The sequence below is a fragment of the Patella vulgata genome, chromosome 9, assembly GCF_932274485.2.
Source record: "Patella vulgata chromosome 9, xgPatVulg1.2, whole genome shotgun sequence".
Lineage (NCBI taxonomy): Eukaryota > Metazoa > Mollusca > Gastropoda > Patellidae > Patella > Patella vulgata.
In genome coordinates this window covers 25,181,323-25,200,675 of record NC_065887.2, presented here as the reverse complement: position 1 = coordinate 25,200,675, position 19,353 = coordinate 25,181,323, and the positions used below count along the sequence as shown (strand labels likewise).

The 19,353-nt window shown below is 37.0% G+C and overlaps 1 protein-coding gene across 1 annotated transcript in view; it reads right to left on the bottom strand.

Annotated features, from left to right (window-relative positions):
- LOC126831519 (BDNF/NT-3 growth factors receptor) overlaps window positions 1-19,353 on the bottom strand; it is an 81,480-nt gene that overhangs the window by 5,194 nt on the left and 56,933 nt on the right. The window contains exons 5-9 of the mRNA XM_050562050.2: window positions 18,953-19,307; window positions 17,884-18,048; window positions 15,262-15,380; window positions 5,396-5,569; window positions 443-601 (exon numbers count right to left, since the gene is read on the bottom strand). Coding sequence (XP_050418007.1) covers window positions 443-601; window positions 5,396-5,569; window positions 15,262-15,380; window positions 17,884-18,048; window positions 18,953-19,307 — 972 coding nt within the window. The remainder of the gene's footprint in view (window positions 1-442; window positions 602-5,395; window positions 5,570-15,261; window positions 15,381-17,883; window positions 18,049-18,952; window positions 19,308-19,353) is intronic.

Genomic DNA, 19,353 nt, shown 5'->3' with positions numbered 1-19,353 from the left:
GAGGTCGGGTGTTCGATCCCTGCATTGGCCGAGAAAGTTCATCCAGATTTTCCGGCGTGGTTCTCACTTGTCAGTGATGCAGGACGGAGGGTCTGACAAGAACAACTGTCTAGCCGTTCGGATGGGACGAAAAACCGAGGTCCCGTGTACACATTGGCGTGCACGTAAAAGATCCCTTGACAGTTGGAATTCGATATAAGAGTAGGCCGTAGTGCCGCTGTCCGGGCAAAATTTCCCTCATAGCACACTGTATGGCGTATGCCCGTCTTCATTAGCCCAGTTTGGAGCAGAACAGTAGGACGTTAAACCCCATTTCATTTCATTTCATTTATTTATAACGATTTTGTCGCCGATTAATACAATTATTTTAATACAATATACGAGTATACCAATATTCTTTATAAATCTCTTTTCGTAATAAGGATTGAAATTGAGAAATCACCTCTTCATTGGAATGTCCGTAATACGGCTGTCGACCGGAGCTAAATATTTCCCATAAAACAACACCATACGCCCATACATCGGATTCTATGGTAAATTTACCATATTTGACACTTTCTGGAGACATCCATCTTACCGGCAACATTCTAGATCCACCAACCTAAATCAAATAATCAATTGAAAAGTATTTCTTGTAATCCTGTCTTATTCACAATGGGGTTATAATATCCCAGAGATAATTATCATGTATGATTATGAATTATAATTAAGTATTTCATCCTGACCCGTGAATTGATAGGGAACAAATTGTAATATATAGCTAGACAATTCCTTAAAGGACAATATTGGTGCCAGTCATTATCAAATATGTGACAGAGCTGGTTAAACACATGCCAAATATAATTTTAACACAGAGATCATTGCCACGATAGCTGAGTAATACGGATATACGGGTATAGAATGAATATAAACAAGGGAATGTACGGACTATTTCTATTTTTCTCGTGTTCTCTTATCTAATGACATTCAGTTACTTTATTGAATTGTCAGGTATCCTCTTACAGTCCCATATAACAACTTTTGGTCTTCGAAGGAATTATTAGAGAGCAGAAATTCGACCGTGTATCATTCAATTACTTTATTGAATTGTCAGGTATCCTCTTACAGTCCCATATAACACCTTTGGTCTTCGAAGGAATTTTTAGAGAGCAGAAATTCGACCGTGTATCTGTTATCACTCGTCACATCAGTCAGTTATATAGAGAGATGACTCGTGTTTTCCTTTGGCGTTCGTCACTTCCGATTCAGGAAACTTGTATTACTCAGCTACCGTAGCAATGATCTCTGTGTTAAAATTATATTTCGAATGTGTTTAACCAGCTCTATCACATATGTGATAATGACTGGCACCAATATTGTCCTTTAAATGCTAGAGGGTCATTCCGAGAAAATGCTATAACGGTAGATAATTGAAAACGCTTCCCCTTCAAGAGGGCCATGGACGAAATATTTAAAATAGAACATGTAAAATACCAACAGATATTGCCTATATTGATAAATTGATAATTTAGATGACCATTTTCAAGAGAGGACTCCCCTGAAAAACTCTCATCGTCATTTGAGGTACTTTGAATCCCTTGCAAACTTCAATATCCGGCAAGTTGAACCCATAAAAGGAATATCACCCCAAAATCGGTTCCGTTCCGTTCATAATATCACGAATTAAAAATTTTGGAACGTTTGACTTCGACTGCAGACGACATAAACCGGATATGGTCAAAACAGCCGTAAACCACAATGGTCAAAATTCACTTTATTAAAAACTTGTTTTCCGTTTTGACCGAATATTTGGGCCTTGTAGACCAAATCGTCTACGAGCTACATAAACAAACCAACGCCACTTTGATTGACCTTGTTTAAACCCTTATAAAGTCTGAAACTATGTAGCTTGGAAGAAGACATTTAGTTGCCGACTTTTATAGGCGACGACCGCAGACAAAAAGAGTACAACCATGATAAAACCTTGTTATTTTGTTTTGCTGTCATATTGATTTTATTAAAAGGGCGAGATTATACATGACGCTATCAGTCAACACATGGGACTGTATAATAACATAATCTAAGAACGGATTTGTTACTCATAAATAAGATTTAAATTGAGCCTTATTTTTTTTACTCTTAAATCAGACGTATTAATTGGCCATTTCAGGATATAGTTCCTCTCAATGAACAAAGCTGTAATTTTTCCTTTTTTTAGTGCGTGTTATGTTAACAAGGAAATACAAAGTTGATCTAAAATTAAATCAGGCTAATATTTATATATCACGACGACATGACTCATTTGCCCCAGGTCGAGTTTTCTTTTAAGGAAGAATAACATCATTAGAAGAGACGCATTTACGGTAATAATGGCGATTTTAGTCACGGAGAAAAACCGAAGAAAATCTCACTATGTGCACAAGTCGATGCGTCTTCCCGAGTCTTACATCCCGCTTCTACCTCGTTGTCAGTGGCAACCTTTGATAAAACTTTCCTGTTTATTTGAAACACAGGCATAAAAGTATCCGTGTATCAGAAATGAACAGTACGCTTTCCAGAAAGAGTACTGTTCATTTTCGACAAACGAACACTTTTATACAAGCATTGAAAATAAGCAGGATGAAAACAAACGCCTAGAAAGTCATAAGTTTTATTACAAATAAATTTCAACGGACGAACCATCCGCCGATGCACACTTCACCAGGATTGACCCACGTTGTGCAGTGTCCTTTACATTACGTTTAATATAATTGCAGTCCTCTACGCAAGGGATAAGTTGTTTTGACGATGTGGTTGGCCCTATGTTCACTGACTTCGTCAAAACAACTTCGTCTTTCAATACGGAGTGCAGTCTAAAAAAAAACACGTGACTGTTTTACGCTCAGGGTAATGCAGCAAGACGCACGTAAGGGTTATCGACTGAGACAGAGGGGTTCAAGTTAAGCGGTGGACACACTAGCCGAATGATTCGACCGAATCGTTCGGCCGAATCAATCGGCGTCGAAATTCGCCTAGTGTGTCCACTGTCATTCGGCCGAATGATTCGCCCGAATCAAACAGGTTTGATGTATTCGGCGGAATATTTATTCGGCTGGTGTGTCCGCTTCGCCGAAGCATTCGGCCGAATGTAGAATTCATTAGCCAATCACCACTCATATCGAGAAGTCACGTGACAGTTTGAAGACATAGACGCCGCCATGTTTAATCATGTGACGTGAAAGGTGATGCAATCGACCGGTGAATCGGGCGAAGCATTCGGCTAGTGTGTCCACCCATTCGGCCGAATAAAATTCGGCGCCGATTGAGTACTCAACGTCAGTATAGGGCAGAATTAGACGCCAAACAATTATGACTATTACTTAATGGGTTGTTATTCGTACTTATGTGTTGTAAATGTTTTCCTTACCGGCAAGGGGGGTTCGATGACCGAATGGTTAGCGCGTGCGCGTTGTATCATAACGTCTGTCATTGAGTCAACTGGCGTGGTTTCGATTCCCCGGTAGTACGTGACAAGGTGTAGGGTAGCTTGTCCAATCTCGTGGGTTTTCTCGGGGTCCTCCGGTTTCTTCCCACTCTTAAAGACCTTTACGCCCAAACGAATTATTGAAATAAAATTGAACCATGTTAGTCCCGAATTACCTCTTTTGTGTCGAGTGGACGTTAAACTCCATTTCTCTCTACTTCCCCACAAAAGAAATAATATGCGACACCCTTATTGACTGCCCGGACGACATAGCTGCTGTGGGCGTATGTTTCGTAATCTGGCAACCTATCTTTAAAATCCACAACAGGCCAATGAATAATATAATAATTATTTGGTGTGAATGGGGTATGCTGCATTGACTGGAATACGTTTTACATTCACGATTTGTCAGCCACAGAACAAAATAACCATGTACGAAAAAAATAGCATGTGCGATGATGTAGGAAAGGTATTTTACAAGATTACAAATTATCTAAAACATGGCCAAACAGAAATTTATCCCAGTTCGCTAGGTTTTGTGTATTTGTTCCTTACTATTGGATGCGTTTTCTAGCTAATGATACTATTTCACAATCTACATTGAAAAAATATTTATTTAATAATTGTTTTAACTGCATGTATTTATATTTTAACTAACACGGTGTTTCTTGTTATTTATAATACAGTGCACGCACGAAAATGCATGGTCTGTTATAACAATCACCGGGTTAGTATGTTGGGGTGTTCATTTATATGAACACCTACTTTTCCTCAAATGATCACCTGTGCACGTGCTAAAACAACACATTACAGGTTGATCAGTAACTTGAACACCCGAGTCAGAACAAAGGGGTCCAGTGGCAGTGTGTAAGTGTAAATACTACTCGGGTCGTTTCTTCACTGCGAAATCATTTTACCACGAAATGTAACGTGAGGCACAGAAAGGGATAAATGAAAGAGCAGAAAGTATTTGTCATATTTCGCTTGACACGACTATCTATCTATATATATATTTGTGACTGTCGTTTGTCTGTCTGTCTGTCTGTCTCTTCGGGGTTGGCGGTTACAATAGGTCTGCCCCGAGTCTGAAATTTGGGGTATAGGGGTAGCTCGGACCGGGGAGTAACATAGGCCAGGTGGCGTTAGTCTACCACTTCCGGTTTCGGAGTTATGACCCCCGAGCGAAGCCGGGTATCCTGCTAGTAAATACTATTTTTCACATTTCGCTTCACAATACTCGATATAAATGTGATGTAAGTGAGTTATTGGCACCTTTCCTCGGTGTATCGGTGAAGATCAGAACAGTTTTGGTCGGGGGCCGCCTCGGCTGGGCCCTCGAACAAAACTGTCCTGACTGCGCCTCGGCTGGGTCCCTCGACCAAAACTGTCCTGATCTTCACCGATACACCTCGGAAAGTGTGCTAATAACTGCTACATAGTAATACAGTTAAAGAGTCTAATACTTTGACAAAAGTGAGCGTATCAATCGCAGACTACATGACCAATGAAATGAAGTTTAGCATGCTAATTGTCTGCAGCAACTGAGCTGGAAACCATAGTTTAGACAGGCCACACTGTCAACTACGTGTCATTTAAGTAATCAATGTAAATGCCGAATTAATCGCCAGCTATCGAGCTTTAAGAATATTAATTGGAAGCGACTGAAATTGCATCTAACAATCTCTGCTATTTGTAAAAATTTCCCAAAATGACATCATATTATGGTGTCTTTAATGACCGTGAAACTACGAGAAACGTTTATATCCATACTCATCGCCTCGATTTTATCCGAATAAACCTTAAAACGATGTACTCGGACATCGAATTATAGGGACTAAGTAGAGAGCTTTATATTTGAAAATCAGTAATCTTATTAATCCGAATCGATTTATTCTGTTCTGTGTTGTTTTGTTTACAAACCATACCGATCAGCTCAAACAGATAAGTGCTTACCTTATAATAATCACAAGTGTAAATATCACGCGACATGCCAAAATCCGATATTTTTACCACAAGACCTTCTCCTACTAAGCAATTCCTCGTAGCTAAATCACGATGAACAAAATGCTGTGACGTCAGATATGCCATACCATTTGAGACTTGGGTTGCTATGTCTATCAGATCAGTCTGAAAATAAAAGGCAGGTACATTTACAATACGAATGCCTTGGTGAGAGTCATTGCACATGTTTGTGGCATGACTTAGGAGGGAAGCCCACTTCAAAACCCACGTAGTAGTAGTCCGAAAATACCCACAAAACACGAACCCAATGATAATGGTTCCATCTTAATCGGGCCAGGGTAATGGCGTCACTTATGAAGTTATTGACCCCCCCCCCCCCCTCCATATCTAAGGCTATATATTTCTGGTTTTGATAACCCTTTCCAATATGTATAAACCTATGAACATATATTACGACGATTTCGATCATCAAATAATAAAAGAATGAATAACTTTATATACTATAATGCGAACATGTATATTCTGCTTGTTGATCGATTTGGAAGCAGACTTCTGGACCGATCGTTTGGACTCAAACCAACACGTCAAGCGATAGTTTAGACTTGGATTTCTGGAGCAGATGCTAATGGACTTCAACACATTTACTACCACTGTTATACACGAAAGGTTAAAATTGTCAAGACGTTAATATCTGCCCGCTCCCGCTCACCCATCCAATGTAGTCTAGGACAATTGAAGATCTTTAGATCTTTTTTTATCTAATCAGAGAACAATGGGGTTTTTTTTAAATAAACACACATGCGGGGTCAATCTCGACCATCGAATTTAAACTCAATCTCGACCACCAAGTTTAAAATCAATCTTGACCATCGAGTTTATAATCAATCTCGACCACCAAGTTTATAGTTAATCTTGACCACCAAGTTTAAAACCAATCTCTACCATCAAAATTAAAATCCATACTGCAAAATATAATTAAGAAAATAGCGTTATCGCAAAATACTATTCTTCTGTATGCCTCAATTATGTACAATCACAACCCGTCTTCATTAGCCCAGTTTAGGAGCAGAACAGTAGGACGTTAACCCCATTTCATTTCATTTTCATTTCATTTACAACTTAAAGATACATTATCAGGGCCGGATCCAGAGGGGGGGGGGTCCGTCCCTGATTATGTAAGATTTAGATAAAGAGCTGGCCGTTCTTACCATAATAGTTCAAAAATATACATTGCAAAATGAAAATATTGACAATGTCATTCAAATTTCTTTATTCTGATCGAAAGTTATCACTATTTGAAGTTTTGACAAGATGTGGCATAGATTGTTTATTAATCTTATCAACGGTACTTGTTATCGTAAGCGAGACTAAGCCTCGATTCACCATTTTTAAATTAAATGATTAAATTTCGACCGTGTCTTGAGAGTTAATTATAAGCTAGTCACGTGAATAGTAATAGTTCACACAAAAAAATCCATCTACATGTAGAGTTAAATCCATCTACATGTAGAGTTCAAAGTTCAACTCTGCACTGTATGTCACATATCCGTTTGCCATTTGTGATCGATAATTCTAAATTTCGACAGAATTCTAATTCCTTATAAACAATCCCACCTATATTTTTCAAAATCCCAGAAACACTCTTGTGGGTAGGGTGTTTTAGCTGTTTATCAGCTATGTAGGACAGATGAGTGTGACGTCAATAGTGTGAAGTGTGGGAGTATAAATTTGAAGATAGCCCCAAGAAGAAACTTTAAAAGAAAACTAGTCTTGAATAATTATACAAATAAAGCTAGAATCGGGATATTGACCTGTCTATAAAAATCATTTCAATTTCTTAATTCCAAGTCGGGTTTCGTTTTCCCTTTAATTGGTTAGAGGAAGCGTCAATAAAAGGTCTTGTCTGGGTGATCAGTGGCTACCATTTTACTTCATTTATCAATGCTGACGGCAAATGAAAGACGACTCGAAACCTATATACGGCGGACTGATTGACAGAAACTGACTTTGTGTATAATCATTACATACCATGGTGTTAAATTTGATTGACAGACTGTAGATCTCATTAAAAAAATGTTATCGCCTCTTCAAATACTTTATGTCACTGATCAAAATAATACAATCTTGTAAATTTTTCATCAATGATCTAAACTTGAGATTTTTTGGAAAGAAAATAAATTGAAATGGTGCCTTTTCATTTTCTAAAGATTCATAGACTGTCTAGATCATGATTTTAACAAGATAAAATGTCACACCACAAAGAAACCGGTACCAAATGGAGTTACTGGAAATTATTCATTAAAATCGCTATAGATATAAAATTCGCTATGTCGCAGTGTACATGACAGTAATTCAAACTGGATGTAGAATATGCTAAAAGATCAAATCCAGTACGAACGTATACTATAATAATAATTAATCTTTCATATAGCGCGATTTACATTTAAAAATCTCAAAGCGCATTATGTTGAATAACATTTTCGAAAAAGTATGTTTTTAAAGATCATTTAAAAGATATCAAATTCGTAATAGACCTCATGTAACCAGACAAAGAATTTCATATTATAGGGTTGGTGCAAAAACATGGAACGCGCGATCACCACAAGCTCTTGGGGGTTTGGTTCGATGTGGTTGATTCAAAAATTCTCACCAGTGTAGTAACAGAATTTAGTTCAGTGAAATAGATTTGCGCAGATGTTGTATGACGAATCAACTTGAAAATTATACAGATGGCCTTAAACTGGACCCGAGCTTCAATTGGTAGCCAGTAGAGTTCCATTAATATAGGCCTCATACCTGCATGACGCTCCAACCTGCGTTTGACTATTAAGCGAGTAGCAGCATTCTGAATGTGCTGCAATATACGGAATTGGTAACGATATGAACCAAATAGTGAGCTATTGCATTAGTTCAACCGTGAACTCACAAATGCGTGGACAAGCTCCTCAGCCGTGCTCTGATCATGGAGCCTTCAAAGTTTGCCAATACGCCATAGGGCAAACGACGCAACCCTGCACAGATTAGTGATATGGGTGTCCATGGTTCCTTTCGAATCCATCAACACCCCCACGATTCCGCACCAAATCCGTAGCAGAGACGTATACCTCCCAAATCCGTACATCGTTCATGACAGACCGGACAGCAACATCTTTAAAACGGGATGAAAGCTACAGAACTTCCTTCTTTCCATCGTTCAATGCGAGCATATTCGCACCCATCCAATGACGGATTTCCACACAAGCCTCAATACGACCAACAACGGTGTAATCAGTCCGGGATTCACACGCAATGTCCAGTTTGGTGTCACCTGCGTAGATGGCGGAGTTCAGGCCATGGCGGGTAATGATCTCTTCGAGTGGAGCCATGCGGTATTCCATAGGTAAGAGGGTGTTTCTCCGAAACCACCGAACCTATCGCAATCCTCTGCGTTCTACCCGCAGATATGATTCAAGCCAATCTAGGGCTGTGCCTTCGATCACAAACCATGAACACAGCCTGTCTATGAGGACGTTGTGGTCAATGTGTCCAGTAGGATAAGGATTAGATCATGCTGTCTATCGAGAGAGCGCGTGGCGTCATTATGGACACGCAAAAGAGCCGTCTTTTTGCTGTGGCCCTGACTATTATTCAGTAGGTACTTGGCGTCGGCCTGAAGAAGAGCAAGAACAACAGCAACATGAATATAGCTTAGGTCCCAGTTCCTGGAGGAAAAATTTACAAAACAGATATCGCTGCATATAGAATATGAACTAAAATGAGGTTTAGCGTCCTGTTTTTCTGCACCAACCGGGATAATGAAGATGGGTATATGCCTGCCGTGTGCTATGAGGAACAGTTTGTCCGGACAGTGATACTACGGCCTACTCTTATTTTGAATTCCAATTGTCAAGGGTTCTTTTACGTACACGTCATCGTGTAAAGGGGATCTTTGTTTTCGGTCCCATCCGAACGCCCAGACACCTTGAGTAGTAAAAAATAACTTCTGAAAAACGCGCATTGTAAAAAAAAAAAAAAAAAGAAACCCTTGTAATATTAAAATATTAACTAAGTGCAGTTCAAGAATAAATACACCCTCTACTCAAATTGATCGAGAGGTTCCAATGTTCCATTACTTAAAATTCGGATTTATTGCAAACAAAATATACAGACAGGTTCCAAAGAGGCCAAATTCAGAAAAAAACCTTGTAATACTAAAATATTAACTAAGTGCAGTTCAAGAATAAATACACACTCTACTCAAATTGATCGAGAGGTTCCAATGTTCTATTACTTAAAATTCGGATTTATTGCAATTGCAAACAAAATATACAGACAGGTTCCAAAGAGGCCAAATTCAAAAAACAGTACTTTTATAGAGAGAAAGTTGAACGCAGCTGGCATAGATCAAAACATTATTTGTAATTAATTATAATTATTTATTCTGTTCCTTTTCAAACCTAACCTAGTTTAGCTCAAGATTAACCAAATTTAAACTTTCAAATGACTTTAACATAACCGCCTTTTTTTCTTTAACGGTGCGAATGATTTAAAACTGATGGTTCCTTCTACGAAATCCGAATCCCATTATTGTATAATATAAAACAGGTGGAAACTACAAAAAAGGTTTACAGAAACAAGTTTAATAGCTTATAAGACATTCAATCAACATTAGAATCGACCCAGACCCAAGTCTGTTACTAAGCATTTTACTGATCATCATCCGATTAAGCCACGCCAAAGATCCGACGCCAGCAACCAGAAATACACTTATTAAAGACTGGTCGATTAGTTTCTTAAATGCCACTAGTGCTTCAGTTAATCTTTAACGTCATTTAAGAAGAATAAGTCAATAGTCAGTAGTGGAAATCGAAATTTACAAAATTAACCCCAAGCCGCCTCGGTATAGAACTAAGCCGCTTTTGTTGGCGTCCTAAAAAAAATTAAGACTTTCTATTCGATACAGCTAATTTCTTTCAGTAGTATAATATCTTGTTAAAATAGAATTTTAATACGTGTTGAGAGTATTTCACCAACATGTTGTTTTGCGCATTTTATGTGCTTCACGACATACATTTTCGGATTTGTTAATACGTTGAGTGATGTTTAATTTGCAGAGATTGTATTACGAGTATTTCTGTTTTGGAAGTCGGGGTTGGGGGTTGGGGGGAGAAGAGACGACGTATAGTCGTTCGGACGGGACTAAAACCGAGATCCCCGGTATATATTGACGTCTACGTAAAAGAACCCTTAATAGTTGGAATTCGATATAAGAGTAGGCTGTAGTGCAGCTGTCTGGGCAAAATTTTCCTCATAGCACACTGTATGACGTATGCTCGTCTTCATTTGCTCAGTCGGAGCAGAACCGTAGGACGTTAAACCCCATTTCATTTCATTTCTGTAATGTACGAATGATGCCTTAATTTGTAGGCATTCCGTATAAATAAAAAAATATAGTATAAAAATGATGTGCAAGAAAACTGCGGTTGTTAGCATGTCTTTTTCTGGGTTATAATCTTGTCCATTAGAAACTTATTAACTACTTTACGTATGCACCCTCATTAAATCTACGCTAACAAAGCTTAGGATATAAACCCAGAAATTCAGAGGCACAGTCACCATTACCTCTTCAGGTGTATTCACTGTGGGAACAAGTGGCAAACAGAGAGAAAGTCCAATCGACACAAACTGGCGTTGGTAGATTTGTTATTGTTTGGGGTATAAGGCAGTTTTTCTCATATTTTTAGAGCAAAAGTACATCGTGCTTGACTTATTTCGTCTAATTAGTAAAATAATATGTACCTGATCAGACATAATTGTGTAGCAATAATATTTTCAGTAAGCTGATAGCGAAAAAACGTCAATCAGTCAGTAGGTAATTGATAGTTGAATAGCTAGCCGGATGTGGACACTGGTGCTTGACAAGGCATATACTGGATGTGGGCGTGGCCTGCCTCTTTTTTGTACGCCGTGATCAGTAGTCATGTTTGTTCTACAAATTGAAAACAAGTATGGCCACTGTTTAAGGCGTTAACTTTTTTTATTGAATTATTTCTGTAGTTTTGTAACAGCTTAAGTGACAAATATAACCCAAGACAGGAAGGGCAAGTTTCCAGTCTATCTGATTCAAATACAGATCTATATTTCGTTTCGGGTTGTTTTTTTTTAACTTTCGATGGCCTACACTACATGAAGATCTGACAAAATGTACTCGAAGGTCGTGTCAGGGGTCGTACGAGCGGCGTTTGACCCTATGACGTCAGACATTGATTAACCAATTAGCGTTGACGTTTCTAGTGGTTTAGCCACAGTTCCGTGCATAGCACGCCAAGAAGTCGCCGTAACAGACCGTTTCGTTGGCTTATCCCCCACTTCAACCAAAACGCCGGTAATATTACAACTCTTCCAGATCCTAGTTAACCCAGTTAATTCATAAATAGCACTGTTCCCACCATATGGATTGCACAACGCAGTTTTGTCAACAAGAGTGTTCTGTTTATGTATGCATTCTCGAGTTTACAGGGGGTACACATAAACATGTGATAATTATTTATCCAATAAATTTCTTCCAATCTTACAATATTCCACGGCTTTACTCCAAGGTTTATACGTGCTTGGCCATTATAATTTTGAGATACACAAACTTGAAATAAGTAACTTGAGAGTTGCTATACATGAACAAATCGTAGATGGTATCGAGATGATGAAAATTAATGGTGGGCTATTTCCATAAGAGACTGGAATAAACCCTAGAAAATTATTGTTCAAATAAATGGACATCAAAGACTTCACAAACTAATGAGCACTAAACATGTGACGATAATAACAAAACGACATAATAAAAAGAAAGAAATATATTGATCATCTTAGTTAATAATTACTAAAGCTATGTTTTTAATGACCTATTGGGCTTATTTATTAGATAAAATTGTATTTTGGGTCAATATTCACACATATTCTGTGGTCATTATCTTTATCTAATTTGGAACAAGACGTATAAGTCATTATAGGAATTGACAATTTTGTCCGCAGGGACATGCGTGGGATCAATATTAAGATTGGACAAGAAGGACACCTTGTCAAACAAGTACGGTTACAATACAGTTTTTTCGCTTTAAAATTGACCAAAAATTTTGAATTGCATATTTTTAACCCCACTCAAGATCTTGTTTTGTGTGTACTTGTTGACACCTTACTCAATATAATCCAAATATAATGTTGTTTCTTCGTTCTTCACTTATTAAGCTGATAAACTGGATTTATTTTCATTGATCCTTGACATTAGTAAAAGCCGCTATATTATTTCAATTTTCAAAATTTACCTAGTGGTTGGTAGTGTGCACGGAGTGCCTTTGCTCAGCTTTTTATGGAATTTGATAGGATTTGTCCTGTAGCGAGTTCACGTAGATAACAAATTTTTATTCACACTGACACTTAATTTAATTCAAACATTTAGGCCACACCAAATTAACGAAAGATCAAATTGGTGCAGTCATAATGCCCTATAATGTCTTGTAAACAGCTGTGACGTTTTGTCGCCTGTACTGTGTTCGTGTAATATCTTTCTTCTGAAAGAGAGAGATTATTGCCAGATTGGCGCCTAAATCGTCCAAATACATTCGAATTTCGAAGTCTTTTTAATTGTAAAAATACTGTTATATTACACAAATAATGCCGATTCATTAAAATCATTACATCAAAAAGTTAAACCCTTTGTTATACACTTAATATACACCACTATTCTTATTGTCACTATTACTTATTAATTACTTAATTGTTCGCAGATGTTATTTAAAGTAGCTAAGTCCGTAACTCAATATCATCAAAAATCTTCGACATTGAAAACACGAATTTTTTTGCAATTTAAATCAGCATTGATGTTGTGATCTTACCTGGAAAAGATTGGCTTCTGATATCCAATATTTAAGACAAAATAAACATTTTATTATTGGTACACGAATCGTGTACCATAATGCGTTTCAGCGCCATTTGTAACAAGGTGCTCAACGAATGAGGCTCGACATATTCCACAAGTCATGTCAAACGGTGATATCATATTCTTATTTGGAGAGCATGCGCAATAAATAATATCGGTGTTGACTGGAATAACCAGACGCTAGAAACTGACTTGCGGTTGAGACTTCTGGCGTATTTCGCCGAACATAACTGGTGACAATTCACAGTAAAACGGACACGATTGAATGTAAAACAGATTATATAAATTCATATTACATTATTATATGTGTTGCGACCCATTTGTGCCAATTTCTAGGTCCAAAATATTAGCGATTTAGCTCCTTAAAGTTCGAACCTTTGTATAAAAATTTGCATTATCTCAAGAACTATGTATATATAGTTTCGGAGAATAAAGAAGTTGACGTTGTTCTACACTGTTTATTAAACTTCTAACATCAGGGACTAAAAGGCAAATACAGCCTTTCAGACGACAATAAATAAACCAAATATTTTGGATTACTGTCATCTTTTACGCTCTCACACTGGCTATTTGCAGATTAAAGGATAGCTCCGTTCTACCCATGAAGTCATGATGACATTTAAAATATATGGATTTTATTTTTAGCTGAAGATTATTTTTCAAACCAGATTAATTTTGTTAAATTTCAATGAAGAAATAATTATTAGTCTCCTGGCGCATAGCGTCTGAATGTCGGGGGGGGGGGCTTTGAATATATAAAGGGGAATATGATATAAGGTTTTTCTTACTGGAATTCTGGGATATTCTCATTTTACGTACATGCACACATAGACAGTTTATAAGCAAGATAAAGTCCTCGACTTCGGTTATGCTGGGGAAGAAAGATTTCAGAAAAAAGCCTGCAGGCCTCGGGTTTTCTTTTTCACGGGTTATTTTCTTCAGTCTTTCTTTCCCCAGCATAACCCCAGTCTCGTGCTTTATCCTACACAGAAAGGTGGCTGTCTTCTATTGCCAATATGCCAGCTCTAAGTTGTGATTATTGAATACATCTAAGCTGACTTCCATCTTGTTCAAGTTTAAATTGTATTTTCTGACAGACTCTCGTGACAACGGGATTTATATTGTTATTACTGAATCGATGTCAGAAAACAAATAACTAAAATGTTTCTATCTATACACCTGATACACCACCATAGGAGTCTCGATCATTCCATCCAAATGAATATTCACCATATCCTGATAGAAAGTGCTGATTGAAACCTCATTCTTCCATTCTAGACCAAACATGTACCATAAAAGACGGGACAGGTGTGGCAAATATTTGAGCGGTACACACGAAATACCATGATGACCAGGAAGACAGTAAGCTGTCATATGCACAATAATATACAATGTTTTGTATATACCAATAATCCCTGTAGTCGAAGCAGAGACAAAGGTTGTAGCAAAATTCTGATAATATGTTTTTTTTTCTATTGAGTATGTCCTGCTGGGGTTCGACATATCGAGGTTTAACTGTATATAAGATTTATTTTCACTAATTACATTTTTCACGCCGTATAATCTACTGTAGTAATCAATATAACGTACATAATTATGATTATATACGAGTACTATCCTTTCGGTATTTAAAGACAAAATATGAACGTGGGTTTGCTTACCAGCAGCAAGTTTGTCTCTCGGAATTTCATTACGTTATGGCCTGGTTAGAAAACCCTGCACCGTAGCACACTCACAGGTTTAATTTGTAAACAAGAAAGAAAAGACAATCTGAGATATCAGAATTCTGCCCTTTTTAACAGAATATTGTGGATCATTTACAATAAACCACTACAGTTGACGACATATGAGATTTCGATACAAAAGGACTGTCTTCATTAATAATATTACTCTAGGTGGAAGCAACCGTTAACTCCTATTATACTACTATTCAATTTTACATTACCTTTTGTAGAACGACACTGTTTTCGTGATTTTGTAAAGCTCTATCTGTTTTACGTAATAATTCAGCTAGATCACCATGTACCATATATTCAAAAACCATATACGGCGTATCACCGACATCTGGAATAGTGCAAAAATGGTACATCCTGAGCAGATTGTTAATACAAAATACGAAGGCTGTAGACATTACAATTTTTTTCGTTAAAATCGATAGAAAATAATGTAATTACACAGCCAGTTGTGAAAGATTTGATATGAGGGCTGACGTTTTCATCTTTAAGTGGTTCAGAACCTTTTTAACTTTTCAGTCTGTCTAGCGAAGATCCCTGGAGCAATTCAACGCGCTTGTTATAAGAGCTCAAATGGCACTCTAGCCCGGTTTGTACTGTACCATTAAATTTTATGTGGATTCTGGAGAAATTGGACACCGTTTGGGTTGTTAGAAATATGGCTTTACAGCGATTACTATAACATTCCGTGGAGTTGGTAATGAATTACATAATTACTAGATGCTCAAGTGAATGATGTACGCATATAGAATTCATGCAGAAAACAACGAAGTCTGACAATTTCCTCCATAAAGCAAACCGACCATTCGCTTTAAAAAAGATCTTTGTTTTGTCACCACATGCACCCTGTCTGGCAAAACTCAAACTGACTCAAAGCAGCTGATTTGAAATTGGACGACAAAAGTATCGTCTGCATTAGGCTTTAATTTTATTTTCTGGCATTAGATGAACTTTTCTGTCACATAACTTCCATTCATGATACATAATTATACAAGTAACAAAGAAGTCGGGATTAAAAGGTCCCATCCACTTTGTTCAGTTTTGGGTATTATGTAATACGTAACAAAAGATAATACAGTTGTATAAGAATATTACCGATTTTGGCGGATCGGTCAATCCATACAACTATCGTAACCGTTGCCTATAGATATGAAATTAGTCAAATGTGTTTCTGACTTTAATTATGGGTGATTGTGCACGTAAAAAGAACAGTTTAATATACGCGTAAATGTCTGCAAAAAAAATTGTTTTACTCTATGCCGTACAAACAAATGGTCGTTGCTCATGTAATAAGATGGCATAGGTTTTTTTACCACTGTAGTCAACATTATTTATCATGTATATTACTTCAACCAATACGTATGACGTAAATGATAATAATTTAAGAGTATGGAGAACTAGTAGGGCTTTATAAAGATGATCTATTTGGTTAAGGCTGTCTCTTTTCTAGTGATTTAGTTATTGGTGTTATCAGACATAGTAATTAGGTTACAGTACAGAGGTTGGCGATTATGCTAATCGCAGACTGAATTCTCAGGCTATGTTTCTGATAAATTGTCGTATGATGTAGACACCAAGAGTTAATGACAATTCGTGTGAGTTAAAATTGATCAGTTTAATTGTTAAATGAGATGCAGTCTTTTACGATATTAGAAAACTGGTTCAAGTTTCTTAATTAGCTGTTAATTTGGCACGTAAAAGAACCCTTTAAAGTTGGAATTTGAAATAGGATAGGCCGTAGCGAAGTTGCCTGGGCAAAATTTCCATCATAGCATACTGTATTGCGTATGCCCGTCTTCATTATCCCAGTCGGTGTAGAATAGTAGGACGTTAAACTTCATTTCATTTCATTTCTGTCAATTTCTAGACAGCAAATAGTTTGCACAGAAAGTCTGCACTAAAGTGAATTTACTCGGAACACACTGGCTCTACTCGCGACGGTGTTTATTTGTGTACGATACGCCTCATGTTCGTCTGGTTGGATAAGAAATTAAATAGGGTTTATCATCCTACTTTTCTGTACCAATCCGGCTAATGAAGACGTACATACGCCATGAAGTGCGTTATGAGCGAAATCCATATGTTAGGGGTTCTTTTACGTGCACTTCAACACGTACATGGATTGACCTCGGTTTTTGTCCAACCCATACGGTTAGACGATTTTCATTGCCAGGCCCGCCATGCATTACTAACTAGGGGAAATCTGATTTTGAAACCCCCAGGAACTTCCTCGGCCAACATCGGGACTGTACCCGGGACTTTTGAACAACCGTGATTATGAACTGAGATTGAGATTTGCCCCTTAATTTGACCGAAACTTTGAATAACAGCCGTCAAATAATCTCTATTGACAGTTTTGTTTAATACATGGACTATACTACATGTAATTAACTTTTTTTTTGCATTGCAACACCTGCAAAAACTACATTGCCCTGCAGCTGAAGGTATAAATTGCGCACGTAGATGTAAATTGCTTTAATATAAGCTAATATACCCATCATGTTAATTACAAGACGCACACAAAACAGTCATTTAAATTGTAGTATTTATATTCACTTTAATCCAACGTAATAAAAACTGTCTAAAATACATTATGCATCTAAATTGGCAAAAACATCATCAAAATTCAGCTGACATCCTCAGCACACCAAAATCACAATATATGGAAATCTTATCAGAAAGTGGTTTTAATACATTGTAATGAAAGTTAATATAAATACAATGGTTTTTTTTAGTAATGCCTGTGGTGGAGACAAAACATTTGCAAAAAGTTCCAGGGTAGAAGCTAATCTAAATTACGTAATACAATGAAGCACTAGGTGAGAATAACTTACTTTCTGTAACTACGCCAATTAGACGTAAAATATTATCGTGATCAAAAGCACCCATTATTTCTACTTCACGTTCAAAATCTTCACGTATTTCATGTGAAACACCGTCTTTTAATACTTTAACTGCTACATTCTGTAGTGTAACACCATCATCATCGGTTAATTCACCTATAAAAATTTAACATTTGATGAATTTTATTAACAATTGAATATTATGTTATTTGCCCGCACTATAAGGGAGTCGGCATTTTTTTTCGTGTTGTAGCAATGATAGTCTCACTTATGTACCTGTCTTTAGACGTGCGGTTATCGTAGGACCATTGATAGAATTTCGCGGGAATTCTATTACACGTTTGGTTACAGATGGCCCCCTTTATTAAAGAAGATTTTTACCCCCCCCCCCTTAAAATGTGCAATTGCTTTTTAAATAATAAAAATGTAATTAAAATTAGACTATATTTTGTGTACAAGCCAGCCCATTCTACACGAAGGTGTTATTATATTGGGTGATTGAATAAACACGAACAAGTCTTCAAATTGTACATTTTTTTAAACTTTTGAGATATATTTTAGAGATCTGGCCTTTTTCTAACACATCAGAATTGATTTTAGTCCACAAAACAATTTAAGGTAAAGATTTCTATAAGATTTATAACCTATACATACACCTGGGCATTAAACTAGGGTAAAATATATATCAACTTCTTATTGAATAGTATAAATACAAATCTACGAATTTAAGAAGTTGGAACAATACGGAACCTGATTTCTAAACCAATCCACATACAGACAAAACGCAATTAAAACGTGTACTATCGACTAATTGTATATCTAGCAAAATCTATATACAAAGTCCCAAGTAGCAAAATAATCTATCAAAGATTATAATCCGGGTCACGTTTCTGAACTGTACCTCAGATTCTCCCATCTTTGTAATTAGGTTAAGGGGTTATTTCGTCTGAGTAAGTCCATTTATACTTTCTACTAGATATCTATATTTTGGGATACGAAATATCAAAATATCAAATATTCTATAAATAGTTCAAAATAAAAATAAAACTAAAACGCTTGCCTCTGAAAACTTGACCGAATGCTCCCTCTCCAACAACAACTAAAAGTTTCAAGGTATCAATTGGCAGTTCATTGATGTTTAAGTTTCGCCCATTTTCACCATTTTGCGAAGCACTAAAATATGTTGGATTTTTCTGAATATTGTTCATTCGTTCCAGTAATTGAACATTGTCATTGTTTTTGACGACACCGTCAGAGCCGCGTTTTGATCGAAGGCGCATTGTTTTGTATCTCTTTAAACACACAACAGTAACAAGAAAACAGAGGAATAAAAATACAGTTATTGGTAAGACAATCTGTAGTAACATCCATTCGGAACTATAATTTATAGGGCGGTCATGTAATCGGGACATTGACTGAAAAAGAGAAGACGTGAAACGTATTACAAGACATGTATAATAT